Consider the following 20,583-nt stretch of genomic DNA (forward strand, 5'->3'; position numbering starts at 1 on the left):
CCCTCTGGGACCTGTGGGACCCAGAGGTGAGAAACAGAACACTTATGCACATGGGCTCTGGAGCCGTGCTGCCTGAGATCATATCCCAGCCCTGCCACATAGTAACTGGGTGACCTTGGGCAAATTACTTCAGCTGTCCATGCCTCAGTTCCCCAACTGTAAAATACAGATAGTGATAATCATGTACATTATATGATACATGTAAACTTCTTAGAGCAGGGTTTGACACATAGTCAGTGCTCACTAAATGTTAGCTGGCATTTTGAATCCTTCACAAGCCTCACAGAAAGGGATTCCTCACATTCCCTCAGGAGCAGCAGCCTGTGCCTGACACTCCCCATATCCAGCCAACACCAGCCTCTCAGTTTATAAAACCTCTTAGCCAAGATGGCATGAAGCCCCATAAAAGCCAACTGCAGTTCCCTAGGAGTAACCTTTCCTGAACTTGATGGCCACAAAGACCTCCTTCTACTTCATTTTTAATCCCTTATAGACAGGCACGTAAGATTCACAAGACCCAGATTCTATACACAACTTACTCATTTTCCAGTGGAATCTCAAGTTTTCTTCCCGATAACATATAACACAGTTTCCTTCCCTATAGCAAGGCTCTAGTCCAAGGACATGACACAGAAAAGAACACTAAGGCAGGAAGAGGGGCTGGAGAGGAAAATAGCAGGGAGAAGTTAGTACCAGTGACAGGAGGTAAGAGTGTTCCCCTTTTGAGGAAATGGGAGAGAGTGCCTATGACAAGGGTGCTTGGGTAGTGAATTAGGATAATTAATAGTAAGGATGTCTGGGTGGCTCGGTAAGTTAAGCGTCTGCCTCCAGCTCAGGTCACGATCCGAGGGTTTTATTGATCGTGGCACTGGGCTCCCTGCTCAGCAGGGAGTCTGCTTCTCCCTCTCCCACTGTGTCCTCCCTCTCTCAAGTAAATAAATAAAAACTTAAAAAAAAAAAAGGTTAACTAACATTAGCTGCTGCAACAGACCCCAAATCTCAGTGTCTTTTTTTTTTTTTTTTTTTTTTATCAGAGAGAGGGAGAGAGAGCGAGCACAGGCAGACAGAATGGCAGGCAGAGGCAGAGGGAGAAGCAGGCTCCCTGTGGAGCAAGGAGCCCAATACGGGACTCGATCCCAGGATGCTGGGATCATGATCCGAGCCAAAGGCAGCTGCTTAACCAACTAAGCCACCCAGGCGTCCCTCAGTCTTTGAATGTCCATCCTCCTGAGTTAAGTCTAAAGCAAGTTGAGATGCCCACCTCCATCTTGTAGCAAGAAATTCTATAACGGGGGGCCTGGGTGGCTCAGTGGGTTAAGCCTCTGCCTTCGACTCAGGTCATGATCTCAGGGTCCTGGGATTGAGTCCCACATCAGGTTCTCTGCTGAGCAGGGAGCCTGCTTCCCCTGCCCCCTCTCTGCCTACTTGTGATCTCTGTCTGTCAAATAAATAAATAAATAATTTTTTTTAAAAAAACCTATAACAAGAAATGCTGTGTGGAATATATAGGTGAGTGTGTGGTTGCCAAGAATCTCTGGATTACCCTGGCTGCCAAAGCTGTACTCCTCTGTTGCCCAACCGTGCGCTCTTCTCCCGTTTGTCTCTGGGTTGATTCTCCCAGCTTTTCTAGGATTCTGCAAGCTCAGAGTCTGTGGTTGCCCACATTATAGTATTTTAATTTCTCACCTCTGGGAGGACTCAGGCTCTGCTGTTAGCTGCCTCACTAATCCTCATCCTCTGGCAGAGACGGTTAGCGGTCTCTGAGTGTTCCTGTGTTCCTCTGCATTGCCAGCCTCTCTTGCAGTTGACTGGGGGCCCTACCACTAGCTCTGGCCAAGAGACTATGTGTCATCTCTGGGTTGAGGCATGGAGAGTGGTTCCTCCTGTATTCTTCTCTTCCCCCTATTGAGATGTCTCTGGAAGTAATGTGTTTCATAGGAGAGCTGAAAGAACCAACTCAGAAACAAATGTTCCCCCTCCCTAAATGTCATTTCTCCAGTTTGAGGGGGAAGGAAAGTAGAAACCATCAGGTGGGTAAGAGGAAGGGGCCTTTGGCAGACAGGACTGTCCAGGAATTCTTGGCATTTATATAGCCATTTAATGATTTAATGTCAGGCATGTCTTCCAGATGGGATTTTCTGTCTTGAAACTTCTTGCTGTAATTTGAAGTAACAATGTGATCTGTGATTCAGATACTCCCAGTAGTACCACAGACAGTGCAGCAGGTGACATGTTTCAGACTGTGATGTGCACATGAATCGCCTAGGGGTCTTGTTAAGCTGCAGATTCTGTCTCAGTAAGTCTGAGGCAACACTCAGGAATCTGCATTGCTAACAAGCTCCCAGGTGATGCTGACACTGTTGGTCCCCAGACTGTGCTCTGAAAAGTAAGGTGATAGGGGCAGGGCGATATACAATGCATAAAATTATGAAATCCTGATAATCCATGTGAGGTTACACAGATAATGTGGCTGTGTGGTCCTCTGGGAGGATCTCCTGAGATACAGTCTGAGAACGTGCTCTGCAGAGGGTAGCTAGCTGCTCAAATCATTTTAGGGGGTCTCCTCAAGTTCCCAAGATCTCCTCCACGTAGGGTGCTCTGAAGGGGTACCCAGTGCTTCCTGGAGGTCCTCAAATTCTGGTGACCCACATCTCTTCCAAGGGACTTCCAGTCTTTTTGCCCCCAACTCCATTCCATAGTACACACCCAACTGTTCCCAGAGCCGAAGGGATTAGAGCAGCTGACCTGGCAGTGTGAGGGAAGAGGAACCAGGCTCCAGAGGCTGCTTTTGTTAGCAACAAACACAACACATCTCTGATCTGAACAGCAAATGTCCAAAGCATGAGTCAAGTGCCTTGTTAATAAGAAAGAGAATGAATAAGCATTCCCTTCAGCAGTAAACGTTTTCTTATATATACAGCCTTCCATTTTACTCTGGACTGACGCCAGTTCTGACTACCCACAAAGGCCCTGCATGGGCTTTTAGAAAACAGACAATAATAGCTGACTCTTCTAACAAACCTGCAGTCCTCCTTGTCACAGATGTAGCAACTAACACAATCAATGCTCCAATACAGCCTCAGTCATACAACTACGGAGGTAAATCACTGGTGCTTGGAGAATGAATGGCTCACAGATGACGAAACCAAGGGCTCAGAAGGCAGAAGTGATTTGCTCAAGGGCACAAATGAGTTGGAAGCAGAGTCAAGCCTAGAACCTGGCACCCCTTCATTTTGTGTTGTCTTCATTTCAGCACCAGGGATGGATATTGGAAGACATTCACCATCTTCAAACCTAGGAGTGTTTGTTCATTCATTCACTCACTCAGTATCCATCAAGAACCTACTATAAACCTGCAAGGTTCTAGCTTCCCTTAATACTGCTCTATAAATCCCTGATGACCTAACTTTTTAATTTTTTTAATTTTTAAAAATGATTTTATTTATTTATTTGACAGTCAGAGATCATAAGTGGGTAGAAAGGCAGGCAGGGGATGGGGGAAAGTAGGCTCCCTGCAGAGCCAAGAGCCTGATGCAGGGCTCTATCTGGGATCGTGACCTGAGCTGAAGGCAGAGGCTTAACCCACTGAGCCACCCAGGAGCCCCCTAACTTTTTAAAAGGTCTTACTGGTACAGCCTCTACCTCCATCTGTTGTTGGGCTGCATGCACTTTGCACCATGGCAATTGAGCCTTGACCTTGCCACTTTCCACTGAAATCCTGAGTTAACTAATGAACCTCAGAAAGCTTTAGTTTTCTCATCAAAATGGAGATGATATTATTACCTTCTCACAGGGTGCTACAAAAATATAAGAGAATATGCATAAAGAACTTAACACAGTATGTAGCTGGTGCCCAACATATGATCGCGGTTATAGTAACTGATAAGTACATTATTATCACTCTTGTTATTGTCAAGCAAAACAAGCCCCCTAGAAATTTCAGCACGTGGGGTCTTCCCCTTTAGGACTCTAAAAAGGCAAGCTTGCTTTCTTTGTGTGTTGGAAAGCAACTTCTGTGTCTTATGGACTGTAGGAGTCATGGGACTGGGACACCTTGCCAAGTGTTTCTGGGTCTAATTTGCCATATCCTTGAGGTCCATCCCCATACCCCCATTTCTCTGCTGGGCCCAGCTGACCAGAGAACTGTCTGCCTCTATCAGTGTACAGCCCTGTGAACCCCAGACCTTTCAGAATTGTCTGTACATGGGGAAATAAGGCTGCCTTCCAATACAACCATGTGAAAAACCACATGCAAGGGATATGATTAGTTATAAATGGAAGTAACCCAAGAAATTGTAAGTATGGCTGAAAGGTTTAAAGCCTTGACTGGGGGCCACCTGGATGGCTTAGTTGGTTAAATGTCTGCCTTGGGCTCAGCTCATGATCTTAGGGTCCTGTGATCAAGGCCCTGTTTCTTCCTTTCTTTCTTTCTTTCTTTCTTTCTTTCTTTCTTTCTTTCTTTCTTTCTTTTTTTTTATTTGACAGACAGAGATCACAAGTAGGCAGAGAGGCAGGCAGAGAGAGAGAGAGAGGAGGAAGCAGGCTCCCTGCTGAGCAGAGAGCCTGAAGTGGGGCTTGATCCCAGGACCCTGGGATCATGACCTAAGCTGAAGGCAGAGACCCCAACCCACTGAGCCACCCAGGTGCCCCCAAGGCCCTGTTTCTACTTCTCCCCCTCCCTCTGCCTCCTCCCCCCTGCTCATGCTCTGTCTCTCTCTCCAATAAATAAATAATTTTTAAAAGATTTTATTTATTTATTTGTTTGTTTGTTTAAGAGAGAGGAGGCACGCACAAGCAGTGGGAGGGGCAGATGGAGAGAAAATCTCTTATGCAAACTCATTTTGTTCACCCTTAAAATTTTCTGTTTTATACGTTTTACAAAATAACTGGCATACTAATGTAGCTCATGAATATGATTTAAAATAAAACAATGCGCATAAATCAAAGGTACATGCTAAAATAATTTTTTAAATTGATGATATGAGCCATCAAGAAAACCTTTGTCCTAGAGAAAACCTTTGCTCTAGAGAAACAGTTGGCAAGTTCCTGCTATTAGGTCCCTCAGCATTGCCCTGGAGATTATCTTCCTGAGGCCTAGCTGTCTACTTTTTCCTTTGATTCTCTGAACTACCTTCCAGCAAACCCCATCTTTCTACAAAATAAAAGGGGACTCCAGAGAGAAATGCTTATCTAAGGCTTCCAGGACCCTGTGCTCTGGGGAAGTCTCTTCTGTTGTAGGCAGAGATGGTTAGCAGACCAGACTATAGTCTGGGTGAAACACCCCTCAGAATTTTCTACCTTCTGAGCATAAGCTTCATCTTCCAGGGTTAGTTTTTTGTTTGTTTGTTTGTTTGTTTGTTTGTTTTTGCCACTGGAAAGTGTTGTCTCTCACCATACATTAGTACACACACATTCAGAATTATATACTTCAGTCTCTTATGAGTTTGATTATCATATCCATGTGAACAATCAACTCCAGGCCACTGACCAGGCTTAGGACCTTGGAACATCTCCAAGATGATGCTCCTTAGGGGGTCCTCTTGGCATCCAGACACAGGTTCCTCCTGACCATACTTAGCCTCATCACCATCACCTCTCAACCTACATTAGGGACCACTTTGACTCCAGCTGGGGAACAAGAAATATGACTTACGTAAGAAGCCCAGGAAGACATTATATTCTTCTTACAAGGACCCAAGCCCCAAACAGATTGAAAATATTGTGACAGGACAGCCCTTTGAAAAACCCAACCATCTGGGGCCACAAAATAGAGGAGTTTCATGAGCTTGATGTTAACCTGGGCTTGAATAACAGTTATTATTCATTAATTACCTATACACAGGACTTATTTAAATACACCAATCCATTTCATCTTCATAACAAGTCTTTGAGCAAGATATATTGTGGTTATTGTCAGCCCTATTTTGTACATTAGGAAAGAAAGGAGAAAAAGTTAGATCATTTGCCCAAGGTCAGGCAGTAAGTGGCAAGGCTGAGACTTGAATTCAGGTAATTTGACTTGAGAAGCTGAGGTCCCAACCACTACGTCACACTGCCTCTGATGCAGACGGGGTGACCATGGCAGGATCTATGATCTTTTAGGGCACAAGTCTTGGTGAGTTGGAGAATGTAGTACATGGCATTTCTTGCAGTAGAGATTCTAGACTTGTATTTTCCTACTAGAAGAAGGGGTCTGCCCATAGACAAGGTTATGAGACCTGATCAGGATTCACATACTGAAAGAAGACAAAAGATAGATATAAAGTAGAGAAGTCCAAATAGAGTAGGTTGCCAGACTCTTGCCCCAAAGCTCAAAGCCTCTGCTCCAAGCAGCAGTGCCAGGACCACCTGGGCTCCAACGATAGGAGCAGGGACAGGAGCTGAACATTCTCACTCTGCCCTATGGCCTGGGTGCATGAGCCAAACAGATGGAAGTTGCTGTGGATTAGGGGTTTGATGGTTTTTTAATTCGACTCCTCTTTCTTTACTTACTAGTTACTCTTAGTTGTCTTGAATTAGTGGCCTGAATTGGTTGCTCACAAACATCTTCCTTAGATGGCTATGGTCTGAGTTTAACAAGATAGTATATATAAAATGCCTGGCATGAATAGCATGATCAAACAATGGTAGTTCTGAACCCCTCCTTTCATTGTCTATCTGTATAAAATATCCCAGAGGAAGGGGTGATTAGGAGATCATTTGCTGTCTGACTGGAGCTGCCTAAATGGAATTTGCATGAAACCAAATTCATACCACACAATTCTGGTTGGATGCTTTTCTTGTCCCCAGAAAGACTGTTCTTCAAACAGGTGCCCACTGGGCAACTTGTGAAGAGAAAGGATGGGGTTCCATCTTTTCCATCCCTTGGGAAAAAGGAGGAGCTGGGGTGGCCACCCTCTTGGAACTACATGGCAGCCCCTGTAACCTGAAAAACTCCCTACCTGTTACGAGGGTGTGACATATCTGCCAAATGTACATCACCTGAGAGACCAGCTTTGCAACAGAGCCTGGGCCCTCACTGTGGTCCCATTAAGGGCATAATGCTTCTCCTACATGATTGTTCCATTCACGTGGAAAGAGCCACAAGAGTGTAAGACTCCTGGCTTCCCCCCGACCTCCACCTGCCAGGAAAATGGATATCTGATAGTGAGTTCTGACAAGAGTCATCCTGACTAGCTCAGCTCTTTCCTCTTCCCTTTCTCTTGGGAATGTGCTGCTTGCAGGGGAAAAAATTCTTCTTGCTCCTCCTTGCTCTATGATTTAAGCGGGACCTGCCCTCACTAGAGGGCACTCCGTAGGGATGGGGTAAATTGGCTTAACCTCAACTTTATCAAATAATCTTTGACAAAGAAAGTAAAAATATGCAATGGGAAAAAGATAGTCTCTTCAACAAATGGTGTTGAGAAAACTGGACAGCCACATGCAAATGGAATATTATTCAGCCATCTAAAAGAATGAAATCTTGCAATTTGCAACAACACGGGTGGAACTAGAGGGTATTATGCTAAGGGAAATAAGCCAGTCAGAGAAAGACAAATACCATATAATTTCACTTATATGTGGAAATTCAGAAACAAAACAGATGAACATAGGGGAAGGGAAGAAAAAAAAATAAAAACAGAGATGGAGACAAACCATAAGAGACTCTTAACTCTAGGAAACAAACAGAGTTGCTGGAGGGGATATGGGTAGGGGAATGAGGTAACTGTGTGATGGGCATTAAGGAGGGCACTTGATGTAATGAGCACTGGGTATTATATGCAACTAATGAATCACTAAATTCTATCCCTGAAGTTAATAATACTGTATATGTTAACGAAATCGAATTTTAAAAAGAAAGAATGAAATTGAACCACTTTCTAACACCATACACAAAAATAAATTCAAAATGGATAAAAGACCTAAGTGTGAAACCCAAAACCATAAAAATCCTAGAAGAGAGAACAGGCAGTAATTTTTCTGACATTGGCCATAGCAAGATTTTTTTTAGATATGTCTCCTGAGGCAAGGGAAACAAAAGCAAAAAGAAACTATTGGGACTTCATCAAAATAAAAATTCTCTGCACAGTGAAGAGTACAATTGATAAAACTGGAAAGCAACCTACTGAATGGAAGAAAATACTTGCAAATGACATACTCAATGAAGGGTTAGTATCTAAAATATATAAAGAAGTTACACAACCCAACACCAGAAAACCACAAATAATCCAATTTAAAAATGAGCAGAAGACATGAACAAACATTTCTCCAAAGAAAACGTAGAGATGGCTGACAGACATGTGAAAAGATGTTCAACCTCAAGGAAATGCAAATCAAACCCACAATGAAACATCACCTCACGCCTGTCAGAATGCCTAAAATAAAAAACTCAAGAAGAAAGTGTTGGTGAGGATGTGGAACAAAAGGAACCCTCTAGCACTGTTGGTGGGAGTGTATGAGGGAGAACATGTGGAGGTTCCTCAAAGAATTAAAAACAATTACCATATGATCCACAACTGGGTATTTACCCAAAGAATACAAAAACACTAATCCGAAGAGATATATGCACCCCTATGTTTATACCAACATTATTTATAATAGCCAAATTATAAAAGCAGTTCAAGTGTCCATCAACTGATAAATAAGATGTGATATACATATGTATAAAGAAATATAACCCAGCCATAAAAGAGAGTGAAATCTTACCATTTACAACAACATGTATGGATCTAGAGAGAATAATGCTAAGTGAAATAAGTCATTCAGAGAAAGACAAATATCATAGGATTTTACTCATATATGGAATTTAAGAAAGAAAACAATGAAAAGAGGAAAAAAGGGACAAACCAAGAAACAGATTCTTAACTATAGAGGACAAACTGGTGGTTATGAGAGGTGAGGAAGGTAGAAGGATGGGTGGGGTGTACACCTGAAATTAAAACACTATAACTGGAATTGGGTTTTTTTAATAATAATAATAATAATAATAATAATAATAATAATAATAAAGAAAGCCTGCTTGCCTGCCAATATAAGTCCCATTCTCCAATACCAGCCTTATCCATCATAAGGGAGATGTTAGATTGACTTCTCCACGAAACTTACAGCTTAAGTGAAGGAATAAGTTGCTTTCATTGGACCTCCTTAGAGAACCCACCAAATGCCAATGACAGTCGTCTAGAGAATAAGTCCACTACTGTCCTTGGGGCATTAATGGAGGTGAGGATAGGACCCAAAATTACGGGCAAAGCCTCCCCCCATACAGAAATCTCCCTGATGGAATCTCTGAAAGAGGACAGACAGAGGCTAGCTACAATAATAGCTAATGTTTATTGGGTGCTAAGAACAAACTCTGGCTAAGGAATTTGGCCCTGTAAATCACCATCATTATCTCCATCTCACAGGAGAAGAAACTGAAGCTCTGCGAGATTAGATACAGCCAAGATAGACAGACGGCCCATGGTGGAGCCACACGGTTACTCCAGGGGCCACACGTCCCACCAGAACACGGTGCTGCCTCTAGCTCAAGATGACATCTCCCACGATGATAATGAGGGTAGGTGTGGTTGACACCTCCTGACTGGGGGCCAGCACTCTTGACCACACGTGTACAAGCAACAATAAGGGTGTCTTCAGGCTTTCTCTCCTGATGTCTTGGGCTTCTGGAAATATCCTCCTAGTTAGCCAGTCAGTGGCAGCACCCCATGTGGTCCTGTGTGTCTCTTTCCAGGGCCGCCGCCATGCCCTCTGCCCTGCATGCTAGCCTCTCTGAGCAGTGTATGATCTTGTCCCCCACATCCTGCATTCACTAGTGCCGCTGCTCATAGAATCCCGATTTCCTCCACGCCAGTGTTTCCTAAACTTGGGTCACCTGCATAGCACCATCACATTTTTTTTTTTGCCATGTCCATGTGCCACCTAAACGTTGATTGGTTTAACATTTTTTAATTTGCCTTAGCAATTAGCTAGAAAACCAGGGTTAAGTCCCAACTCTGCTGTTTCCCAGCTTTGTGTTACTGGACAAGTGCCTTGCACTCTCTGTGCCTCAGTTTCCTAATCTGTATAACAGGGATGATCAGAGCAACTACTTCAGCCAGTTGCCATGTGGACTAAATGAGGTACTGCCAGTAAGGCCTGATCACAGCACCTAGCACAAAGTAAGTCTCAGAAAGTGTCAGCTACCCTTGTCTTTACATTTATCCAAAAAGGAAACTTCCTATCCCTACCATAAATGGACAACTCTGTCCCACTTATATCACAAAGAGAGGAGTTATAAAAGCAAAGTGAAAACACTTACTAAATACTGGTTATTGCCTGACAAAGTTTCCAGGCCCAAGGCTTGCTCTCACTTTGTCAGGAAGGGAGACACGCCTGGGTCTGAAAGATGTTGAAGGCACACTCGGTTCAAGCCAGGGTGAGCATCTTGTCCTGACTGGCCTCAGACTTCTGGTTTTAGTGCTGAGAGTCCTGTAAGCCCCCTCATTCCCAGGCTTCCTCGGATCTAGGCTTTCTTCTTCATGCAAAGACTAAAAATAACTGACAAGGGAATAACATTCTTGTGATGTGAGTACGTGTGTTTAGGGCTGAGTCAGTACCCCACTTACTTACTATCATCTTGAGGAATAAGCCCCACCATGGGCCCCACCACACAAGCCCGCCTCTAAGGGCGGAGTTTCCAAACTACATACATGTACAGAAAAGCCATCATGTGTGTGCAACTGGGACTGTCCCCCAAGGAAAACCATATTTGTACATGCCCAACAAGAGGAACCATGATCCGTGGCACAGCTAAAATTACTCTGTATTATACAACCATCAAAATATCATGTTTTGAAGTATCTTTAATGAGAGGGAAAAGTGATCATGATAAAATCTCTGGTTTAAAAAAAATAGACCAAGATGTCCTCAGTAAGTGGGTGGGTAAATAAACTGTAGTACATCAAGACAGCAGGGTATTATCCGCTGCTGAAAAGAAATGAGTTATCAAGCCATGAAAAGACATGGAGGAGACTCAAATCATGTTGCTAAGTGAAAGACGCCTGTCTGAAAAGGCCACATACTGTGTGGTTCCAATTATCTGACATTCTGGAAAAGGCCACACTATGGAGAAAGTAAAAAGATCGGTAGTTGCTAGGAGTTAGGGTTGGAAGGAAGGGTGCGTAGCTGGAGCACAGGGGATCTCTAGGGCAGTGAAACTACGCTGCATGATACTATAAGGGTGGATACATGTCCTAATACATTTGCCTAAACCCAGAGAATGAACAACAAGAGTGAAACCAATGGTAAACTGTAGACTTGGGCTCCTAATGATGTGTCAGTGTAGGTTTGCCCATTGTAACAAATGAACCACTCTAGTAGGGGGTATTGCTAATGGGGAAGGCTGTGCATATGTGAAGCAGGGGGTATGTGGGAAATCTCTGTACCTTCCTTCCTGCTGTGAACCTAAAACTGCCCTGGAAGAACTAAGTCTTAAAAAAAAAGTTTTTTTAAAGTTTTTTTTTTTTTAATTTATTTTATTTTTCTAAATTAGCATATAATGTATTATTTGTTTTGGGGGTACAGGTCTGTGATTCATCAGTCTTACACAGTTCACAGCGCTCACCATGGCACATACCCTCCCCAATGTCCAACACCCCCCTACTCCATCCCTCTTACCCTGCTACCCTCAGTTTATTTCCTGAAATTAAGAGTCTCTTATGGTTTGTCTCTCTGTCTGGTTTCATCATTGATTCTTGATAGCTTTCTTTTTTCCTATTAAAAAAAAAAATAAAAAAAAATAAAGATTTTTATTTATTTATTTGACAGACAGAGATTACAAGTAGGCCAAGAGGCAGGCAGAGAGAAGGGGGGGGGGGGGAACGGGCTCCCTACTGAGCAGAGAGCCTGATGAGGGGCTGGATCCCAGGATCCTGAGATCATGACCCAAGCCAAAGGCAGAGGCTTTGACCCACTGAGCCACGCAGGCGCCCCAAGTCTTAAAAATTTTTAAAGCAGGGGTACCTGGGTGGCTCAGTCAGTTAAGTATCTCCCTTTACCTCAGGTCATGATTCCAGAGTCCTGGGATTGAGCCTCACGTTGTCAGGCTCCCTGCTCAGTGGGGAGTCTGCTTCTCCCTTTCCCTCTGCCCCTCCCCGCACCCGACCCCTGCTTGTGTGCATGTGCTCTCTCTCTCTCAAATAAATAAATAAAATATTTTTAAAAATGTTTAAAACAGACTACAAAACCACACATAGTAAGACCTTAGTTTTTTAAAATGCAGAGAAAGATAAAAAAGAAATACACTGTAATATTAACAATATTTGGGGTGCCTGGGTGGCTCAGTCGGTTGAGCATCTGCCTTCAGCTCGGGTCATGATCCTGAGGTCCAGAGATCAAGTCCTGCGTCAGGCTCCCTGCTCAGTGGGGAACCTGCTTCTCCTTCTCCCACTCCCCCTGCTTGTGCTCTCTCTCTGTCAAATAAATGGGTAAAATCTTTAAAAAGAAAAAAAAAACCAATATTTATCTCTGTGTAGCAGGATGCTGAAGGGATTTTTTATTTCTTCATATTTACTCCTGTATTTCTTATTTATATCTATTTCTATATTTTCTAAGAAATTTTAGCACATTACATATATTACTTTCATTACCAGGAAAAGAAGTTGAATAAAAATTATATATCTAAAAAGTACTAGGAAGAAAGTAACCAGAACTGATTAACCGCAGCCTTTGAAAATTGTTTTTTATGGGGCGCCTGGGTGGCTCAGTGGTTAAAGCCTCTGCCTTTGGCTCAGGTTATGATCTTAGGGTCCTGGGATTGAGCCCTGCATCGGGCTCTCTGCTTGGCAGGGAGCTTGCTTCCTCCTCTCTCTGCCTGCCTCTCTGCCTACTTGTGATCTCTCTCTGTCAAATAAATAAATAAAATATTAAAAAAAAAAAGAAAATTTTTTTTTACAATTGTGGCGCACTGGGAGGGAGGTTTTCTGGCTGACTGGCTATCACCTCCTTTCCTTCTCCTCTGGAGAATGCCCTTGCAGAGAAGGCGGGGCTTGTCCAAGGTCACAGGTTTCTGCTGCCTCTGCATCCCATCTGGTGAGGCTGCCCCTGAGCTGTCCCCTGAACCTCAGGCTCTGACCTCCAGAGTCTATAAGGAAAACACAATATCCCTTTCCCCCTTTTCTTGATTTTTCCATCATTTGGACTGTGGCACCCAATAACTTCCCCAAGACACATGTTACGAACTAGAGGCAGGGTGGCATCTAACACAGGAAGTCCCTGCTTTGGACCCAAACAGCCTGAGCTGGAATCCCTGCTCACCACCTTCTAGCTACACAGCCTTGGGCACACCGCTATACCTCTTTCCACAACAGCGGCCTCCTCACTATCACAAGGATTAAGTGAAATAACAATCTAGCAGGACATCAAGTGGGACTCAATTTTTATCAATTTTTACATTTACTACACAAGAACTCTTTCTCTATCTCCCTTCCACTAATTCAAAGAACTCCCCAAGTGGCAGGGGCAAAATATCTCCTCTACAACCCATCTAGGTCTCTGCTTCTCCTTGGTCAAGACCCTTCAGATGACAGCTGAGTCATAGAAAGAATGGCTGAGAGGCAGCCCAGTGGCCCCATGGGGGCTTCCCAGAAGAGGTGGCAAGGTTGGGGGAGGTAGCTAACTTGAGACCCCAACTGCCCAAGCTAAAAGAATCTGATCACCAGGCATATACACAATAAACCAGGGCCCCGTGTAACTGCAGCACACTGTATGAGCATCATGTCCATTCCTTCGTAAGGAAAACGAATTGATCCTGAACCCTCAGCACCTCCCAGCATCATTCTGGATGTGGGACACACAGTGGAGAATGAAACAAGGTCTCTGCCCTCACAGGGCTCAGTCTCCACTCCTGCTGGAGGTGTGAGCGGCATCCATCCACCTTCATTACCAAGACTGGGGGAAGAGGCAGGGCCATTTGAGGAGCTGAGAACCATACATGTAGTTCAGCCCATCAGGCCAGGCATCCAGCTTCCTGTCACAGAGACTCAGAACCATTAGCCTGAAGCTAGGAGCCCACTGGTTCCGACCCCCCACCCCCGGAAATCAGTGCCAATAAGAAGGCATTTATAATCCTCATCCAAGATACTAACTTCCCTGCTCTGTGGCTGGGGGTGGCTGGGTGACCTTGGACAAGTCATGTAACATCCCCTAGTCCTAGTGTCTCTCCTGTAAAACTGGGTAAAGATACCACCCTCATGGCACTACTGAGGAGGGCACAAGAAATCCATAGCCTTAGACAGAGCATCGGAAGACAGTCGTTGCTTCCCCGCCGCCCTCTCAGATGTGGCACCAACTGGAGAAAAACAGAGCATGGTGGTTAGGAACAGAGCCTGCAGAGACAGGGGCCTGGGGTCACCTCTCACCAGCTGTGTGACATCTCTATACTAAAACGTCCCCATCTACAAGATGAGGACAGTAATAATAATTCCTACCCTAGAGGGTGTTGGATGCTGAATTACTATATGGGAAGTGCTTGGAACAGGGTTCGATGCATATCAAGAATGGTATGTTTGTTTGTTTGTTTGTTTGTTTGTTTCCTTCTTCCAGAAAATATGTTTATGGGATCACTGATCATGCTGGAGCAATTAGCACCTCTTTATATCTCCCAGATGACCTTTGAGAGTATGCAGGAATGTCCCACTTACTAGAAACATAAAGAAATGTGCATTAGATGTGAATATAGTCACCTCCAACACAGACACACACACACACACACACACACACACACACACCACTGTACCAAGGATAACCAAACATGACGATGACAACTGTATTGTCCATTTGGTCAGATATCACAGGAAATGGGAGTACCCTCTCACTCATAGCTATGTTAACTCGGCCGTTAGAGTCAGACCTGGGTTTGAGTCCTAGAACGGCTCTTCCTTCGTGGTCTGACCTTTGGCAAGTCATTTAACCTGTATTTCTTCTCCAGAAAAGTACTGGGTGAGGTTGCAGGGGAGTTAGCCCCACCTGTGTCACCAGCATGTCATTGCCCCTGGTGGGGATGATGGAGCCCTTAGCGGACTCTGACTCCCTAGTGCTTCCAGCCAGAACAGTCCTGGGAAGTTTCCTCCTTTCCCCTGCTGGAGATCCAGCTCGGACAAGCCTGTGGGCTGCTTTACTCCCCCCACCCAGCAACCCCCCAAGAGCAGTCTGAGAGAGTTAAGAGTACACCAGCTGCCAAGCTCTGGGAGGCAGAAGTCCTGGCTAGGGTTCCCAGACCCTACACTCTGTTGACTCGAACTGCAGAGCATCTCCAGGCTTTCACAAATATTTCCTGGGCAGGAGGGAGCAAGATATCTAGGCCCTTCTCTGCTTTCTGTCTGCTGGCCTCTCCTTTGGAGAAAGCCAGCCTGAGTGCCGTTTATAATAGGATAGCTTTGACACTGAGCTTCCTGAGGTGACCAGGGCTAGGGGCACAGTTTGGGCACAGGTACCCCCTCCATGGAGGAGGGAAGGGGCACAGGGGGCAAAGCTGGACGCAGAAATAGAGATGGAGACAGAGATGAAAACAGACCAGAACACAGGACAGGAGGAGCAGGGACAGAAACAGGGGCAGGATCAAGGACAGAGACAGGGCTGGGCCTGCACAGGGTCCTAAGTGGACAGGACTGTGGCACAGGGTTGGGGGAGCGGACAGAGGGAGACACAAGTAAGCACAGAGCAGAGCTGGGCGAAGGGTAGCAGGCAGTGGGAGGAAAGCCCTGCCGGGGGTCTTACATAAGCTGAGGACCCTCTATTCCCCAGAGGGGCCTACGGAAAATCTGGGGGTGGGCTCTCCAGTCAGAACCCACATTTTCACCCTAGCCTGTGCATGCTTTCCAACAGCAGCAGACAGAGCACGGTTTAATTAAGTTAGGACTGGCAAGATTCACTTCTTATTTAAAAATCATGACAGCAACAATAAAAATACTCAGCTGAAATGGCACCCGACAAAGCCAACTCCCCTAAAAGTTAAAGTCAAGCGCCCCCATCCCAGCACCCTGTACCTTTAAGGAGGAGAAGGGTTCCCTTGCGTCCCAGCTGAAGAGCAGGTTATTCTTAGATATAGCAATGACTTACCTAAAACTGAGTTATTCCCCTTTCCTCCTCTGGCCAGCCTCTCTTCACTCTGGGGAGCTTTTACCATTTAAGGTCAATGTTACATCTGGCTCTGGAGCTCCGAGCTGAGAAGCCTCTGGCTGCTGAGCTGCGGCCACCGCCTCCTCCTAGAGGGGCTGGGACTTAGAGCCCGGAGCTCCTCGGGGAGCCCCCTCTGGCCCCACTCAGGGGGCTGACAGCAGGGGAAGCTAACCAAGCCGGCCCCAGAGCTTAGGGCAGGCTGAGCCTGCGAGTCAGGAGCTTGCTCTAAGTGCCTCTTACGGGCACTCACACAGTGGATGGCAGTGCCCATGGGCAGCCCGTGCTGCTGGGCACTGTCCTGGCCAGACAGGGACCAAAGAAACTGCAGATCTGCCTCCCAGCCTGGAATCCCCAGCAAGCATGTGAGGCTGGACAAGACCCTGGCCCCAAGCCAGGAGAAACTGGGAACACTTCCTGTCCCAGGGATTCATGGGCGGGGGCTGCTCCCACCTTAAACCCTTGGGATTACCAGAGCGAAGGGCCTAGGAGGTTCAGCTAATCCCAGACCTGGCAGCAGCCCCAGGGGCTTCAATCCCTGCTCCTGCGCTCAGCAGTCCTGTGGTCTTTGCATTGTGGAGTTCCAGTCTCCTCATCTCCAAGACAGGGATAATAACAGCGATAATGCCTAACTCAGAGTTGCAGGAAGGCTAAAGGAGACCATAGTGAAGCCTTAGCATAGTGCCAGCATCTCATCGAGTTGATTGGCACAAATTCATTTCCTGCCCCTTCCCAGACGCAGGCAAGGACAGGTTGTCTCCCTCCTGGAAGTCCACACGCTGACCCTGCTTGCTCCTCACCCACCTTGGGTACAGTGCCCACCTTGGGCCAAAGTCACAGAGTTCCAGATTCTGTGCAAGTCACATGGAGGCTCCAGCCGTCCTCTGAAGCTGGAGGCAGGTCAGAGAAGCCCTGGGTAGGTTGCCAGATAAAATACAAGACACCACTTAAATACAAATTTCAGATAAACGACACATAACTTTTGGGGCACCTGGGTGGCTCAGATGGTTAAGCATCTGCCTTCCGCTCAGGTCATGATCTCAGGGTCTTGGGATCGAGCCTCATAGTCGGGCTCCCAACTCAGCAGGGAGTCTGTTTCTCCTTCTCCCTCTGCCTCTCCCCCTGCTTACGTGTGCGTGCTCTCTCTCTCTCTCTCAAGTGAATAAATAAAACCTTTAAAAAATACATAACTTTTGTATTTATACATAACCTTTTAAATACATAACTTTGTGAGTGCTATGAAGTGTGTAAACCTGGTGATTCACAGACCTGTACCCCTGGGGATAAAAATATATGTTTATTGGGACGCCTGGGTGGCTCAGTTGGTTAAGCAGCTGCCTTCAGCTCAGGTCATGATCCCAGCGTTCTGGGATCGAGTCCTACATCAGGCTCCTTGCTTGGCAGGGAGCCTGCTTCTCCCTCTGACTCTGCCTTCCACTCTGTCTGCCTATGCTTGCTCTCGCTCGCTCTCTCTCTGACAAATAAATAAATAAAATCTTTAAAAATATATATATATATGTTTATAAAAAATAAAAATTAAAAAAAAAATAAATAAATACATAACTTTATGTATTTAAAAAATACATAACTTTTGTAATGTAAGTATGTCCCAAATATTATACAGGACACATTTATTTCATATATATATATATATGTATATATATATATATAAATAATTTCAGGTAAGATATAGATATCTTACATGAAATGTTAATTGAACTGTACATCATCTATTTTCATTTTCTAAATCTGGCAACTCCAGCCCTAGACCATCTTTCGCCACCCCAGAAATCATCTACCAGTTCTGAGAGTTATAGGGATTGGTACTTCAAAGCCTGTGCCCTCAAGCCTGCCTGGTGACCACTGCCTGGCTGTATACAGTCCTATTCCCAGCTCCTGGCCATGGGTCAGCCATCCCAGCCATGGCAGGCTTTCTCCAACAAACCTGACACCCTGGGCCTCAATCTTAACCCAAACCATAGGCATCTAGTCCTGGTCTCCCTGGTTATGAGAAATATTCCTGATGAGAATAGAGTTTGTGCTGTTACACCCTTAAAAATAGTATTTTTGTAGATAGAACCAGAAGAGACTAAACCACATACTAGTTCTGCTTTCCCTCATGTGTCTACACCTATACATTTGCTGGGTATAGGCTCCCACTAACAAAGATACATCGTGGTAACTACTAAAATTTCAGGTATAGGAACTAGAAGGAATTTAGCAAACTGTATATAGTACTACTTCTCTAACTCCACTCTGTGTGTGAGAATCCCCAAGCATGAAGTTCCTTGAACCCCTCTTCCAAAAGTTCTAATTCCATGGATCTACAGTAGATGTGCAAGAATCTGCATTTTAATTAAGGCCCTCAGGTGATTCTTATGCAGTTGGTCCAAAGATCCCACTTTGGGGAATGATGCTCCAAGGGTTGATCTTGTGAATCTAGCAGGAGTTAATCCAGAGATGAACTAGAAACTTAGGCTGAAAAGGAATGGAAGGCATTGGGTACACATGAGGGTGTGTGTGGGACCGAAGTGTGGGTGTGTATACAAACCATACATTGAGCCCCTGCTATATTCCAACCTCTACATTAGATACTCTACACAAAAGTATGTATGTACCCTCACAAGTGCCCTAAGAAATAGGATTGTTGTACCTTTTCTTCCAAAAGGAAATTGAGACAAGAAGAGGTGAAACCACTTGACTGACATTCCACAGCTGGGAAATGGTAGAGTTAAGGGGTGAACTTAGGTCGGTTGGCCCTAAAACTCTTCCCGCTTCAGCAGAGTGTCTTAAACTAGGGTTCGTGGAAAGCCCTCCAGAGTTTCTGAGCCAACTGAAATTGTATGTGAAACACTGTATGATTTTGTTTCTCTTGGATCCAGGTCTGTAGCTTTCACCAGTCTCACAAAGGAGACACCAAATAAAGATTAAAATCACTGCATTGATACAAGCATTTCATAAAACATATTACTGGTGGGTATGTGATATGGAACAAGCTCTACAGAAGACAATTTAGCCTTCTCAAGATGATAAGACTCGGGATCTTTGACCCAATTCCAACTCTATGAATTTATTCTACAAACACACTCTCACACTTGGGAAGGGACAAATGAACAAGATTATTCATTACTGCTTTGTCTTTAAAAGCAATAGGATTGGAAACAACATGAATGTTCATCAATGGGGGGACCATAAAAGATGGTGTGGTACAGGGGCACCTGGGTGGCTCAGTTGGTTAAGCATCTGACTCTTTATTTCAGTTCAGGTCATGATCTCAGGGTTGCAAAATCAAGTCCCACGTCTGGCTCCATGCTGGGCATGGAACTTACTAAAGATTCTCTCTCTCCCTCTCCCTTTATCTCTCCCTTCCCTCTCTCTAAAAAAAAAAAAAAAAAAAAAAAAGATGATGTGGTACAGCCATAACAGATGATAAGAAAGCTCTTTGTACAGTGATATAAAAAGCCTCCAAGATATGGTTAAGTGGAAAAGTAAAATAACAGAACAGTTTATAAATATCCACGTGCACAAATAGACTTAAGTTCACACATACATGTTCACAAGTACATGTGTGTATGTATATGTGCACACAATCTCGGGAAAATTAGCACAAGAAACAAATAACAATAGTTGTCAATGGGGAGGGAAACGGAGTGCCTGGGAGAGAGAGTATCCACTGTAAGCCTCATTTATACATTCAAAATTTTGAATCATATGAATAAATAATATGTTGACATTCAAAAATAATAATGAAATAAAAGCATTGCTATGAACAGGATTTAATCAATTCATCTTTCAGCACTGCTTCTTCTAAGTGTCAAAGAGTATTGACAAGAGCCTAACTAAAGGCTATTTTTGTTGCTTTTATTTTTTATTTTGGAATAATTACAGACACACAGGAAGTTGCAAAAATAGTACAAAAGGTCCCATGTATCCTTTACCCAGCTTCCTCCAGTGGTGACATCTTGGACAGCTGTTGCACAATATGAAAACCTGGAAGGTGGCACTGGTGTGTTACTATTGACTCCAGTACAAATCTTATTCTAAAGGCTATTTTTAAAATATAGCCTTTTCACAACTCATAAATTCATTTAAAAATGTTTGTTGAGCACCTTTAGTGTGCCAGACCCACACTAGGGACACTTCAGACCCATCCCTGGGTAGGGACACCTCAAACCCATCCCTCCCTCATGGGGTGTAGACTAGGGAAGGTGACCCCCTTGCTCAAGTGAGAATAATATCACAGAAACCCAGGAGCGAGCAGTACACAGGGAGTACTGACCAAACCTCTAAAAAAGGAACTGTGTCCCTTGCTGTCCTGGTCATGGAGCTTCACAGCTTGCCTGAAAGCTGACTTTTAATCCTTAAAAGAGCATGAGCAATTACTCCGGCTATTTTTATCCTCATTCCTGGAGCCACACAGGGATTTGGCCTCACTCTACCAAAGTCTTCAGC

General features: G+C 44.6%; 1 protein-coding gene across 1 annotated transcript in view; it reads right to left on the minus strand.

The window, feature by feature from the left end:
- IRAG1 (inositol 1,4,5-triphosphate receptor associated 1) overlaps positions 1–16,483 on the minus strand; it is a 127,121-nt gene extending 110,638 nt beyond the window's left edge. The window contains 1 exon segment of the mRNA XM_082683080.1: positions 16,075–16,483. Within this exon segment, the coding sequence (XP_082539206.1) occupies positions 16,075–16,141 (67 nt within the window). The 5' untranslated portion in view covers positions 16,142–16,483.
- Positions 16,484–20,583: the final 4,100 nt, after the last annotated feature.

The sequence above is a fragment of the Mustela nivalis genome (genome assembly GCF_964662115.1).
Source record: "Mustela nivalis genome assembly, chromosome: 9".
NCBI classification, from domain to species: Eukaryota; Metazoa; Chordata; class Mammalia; order Carnivora; family Mustelidae; genus Mustela; species Mustela nivalis.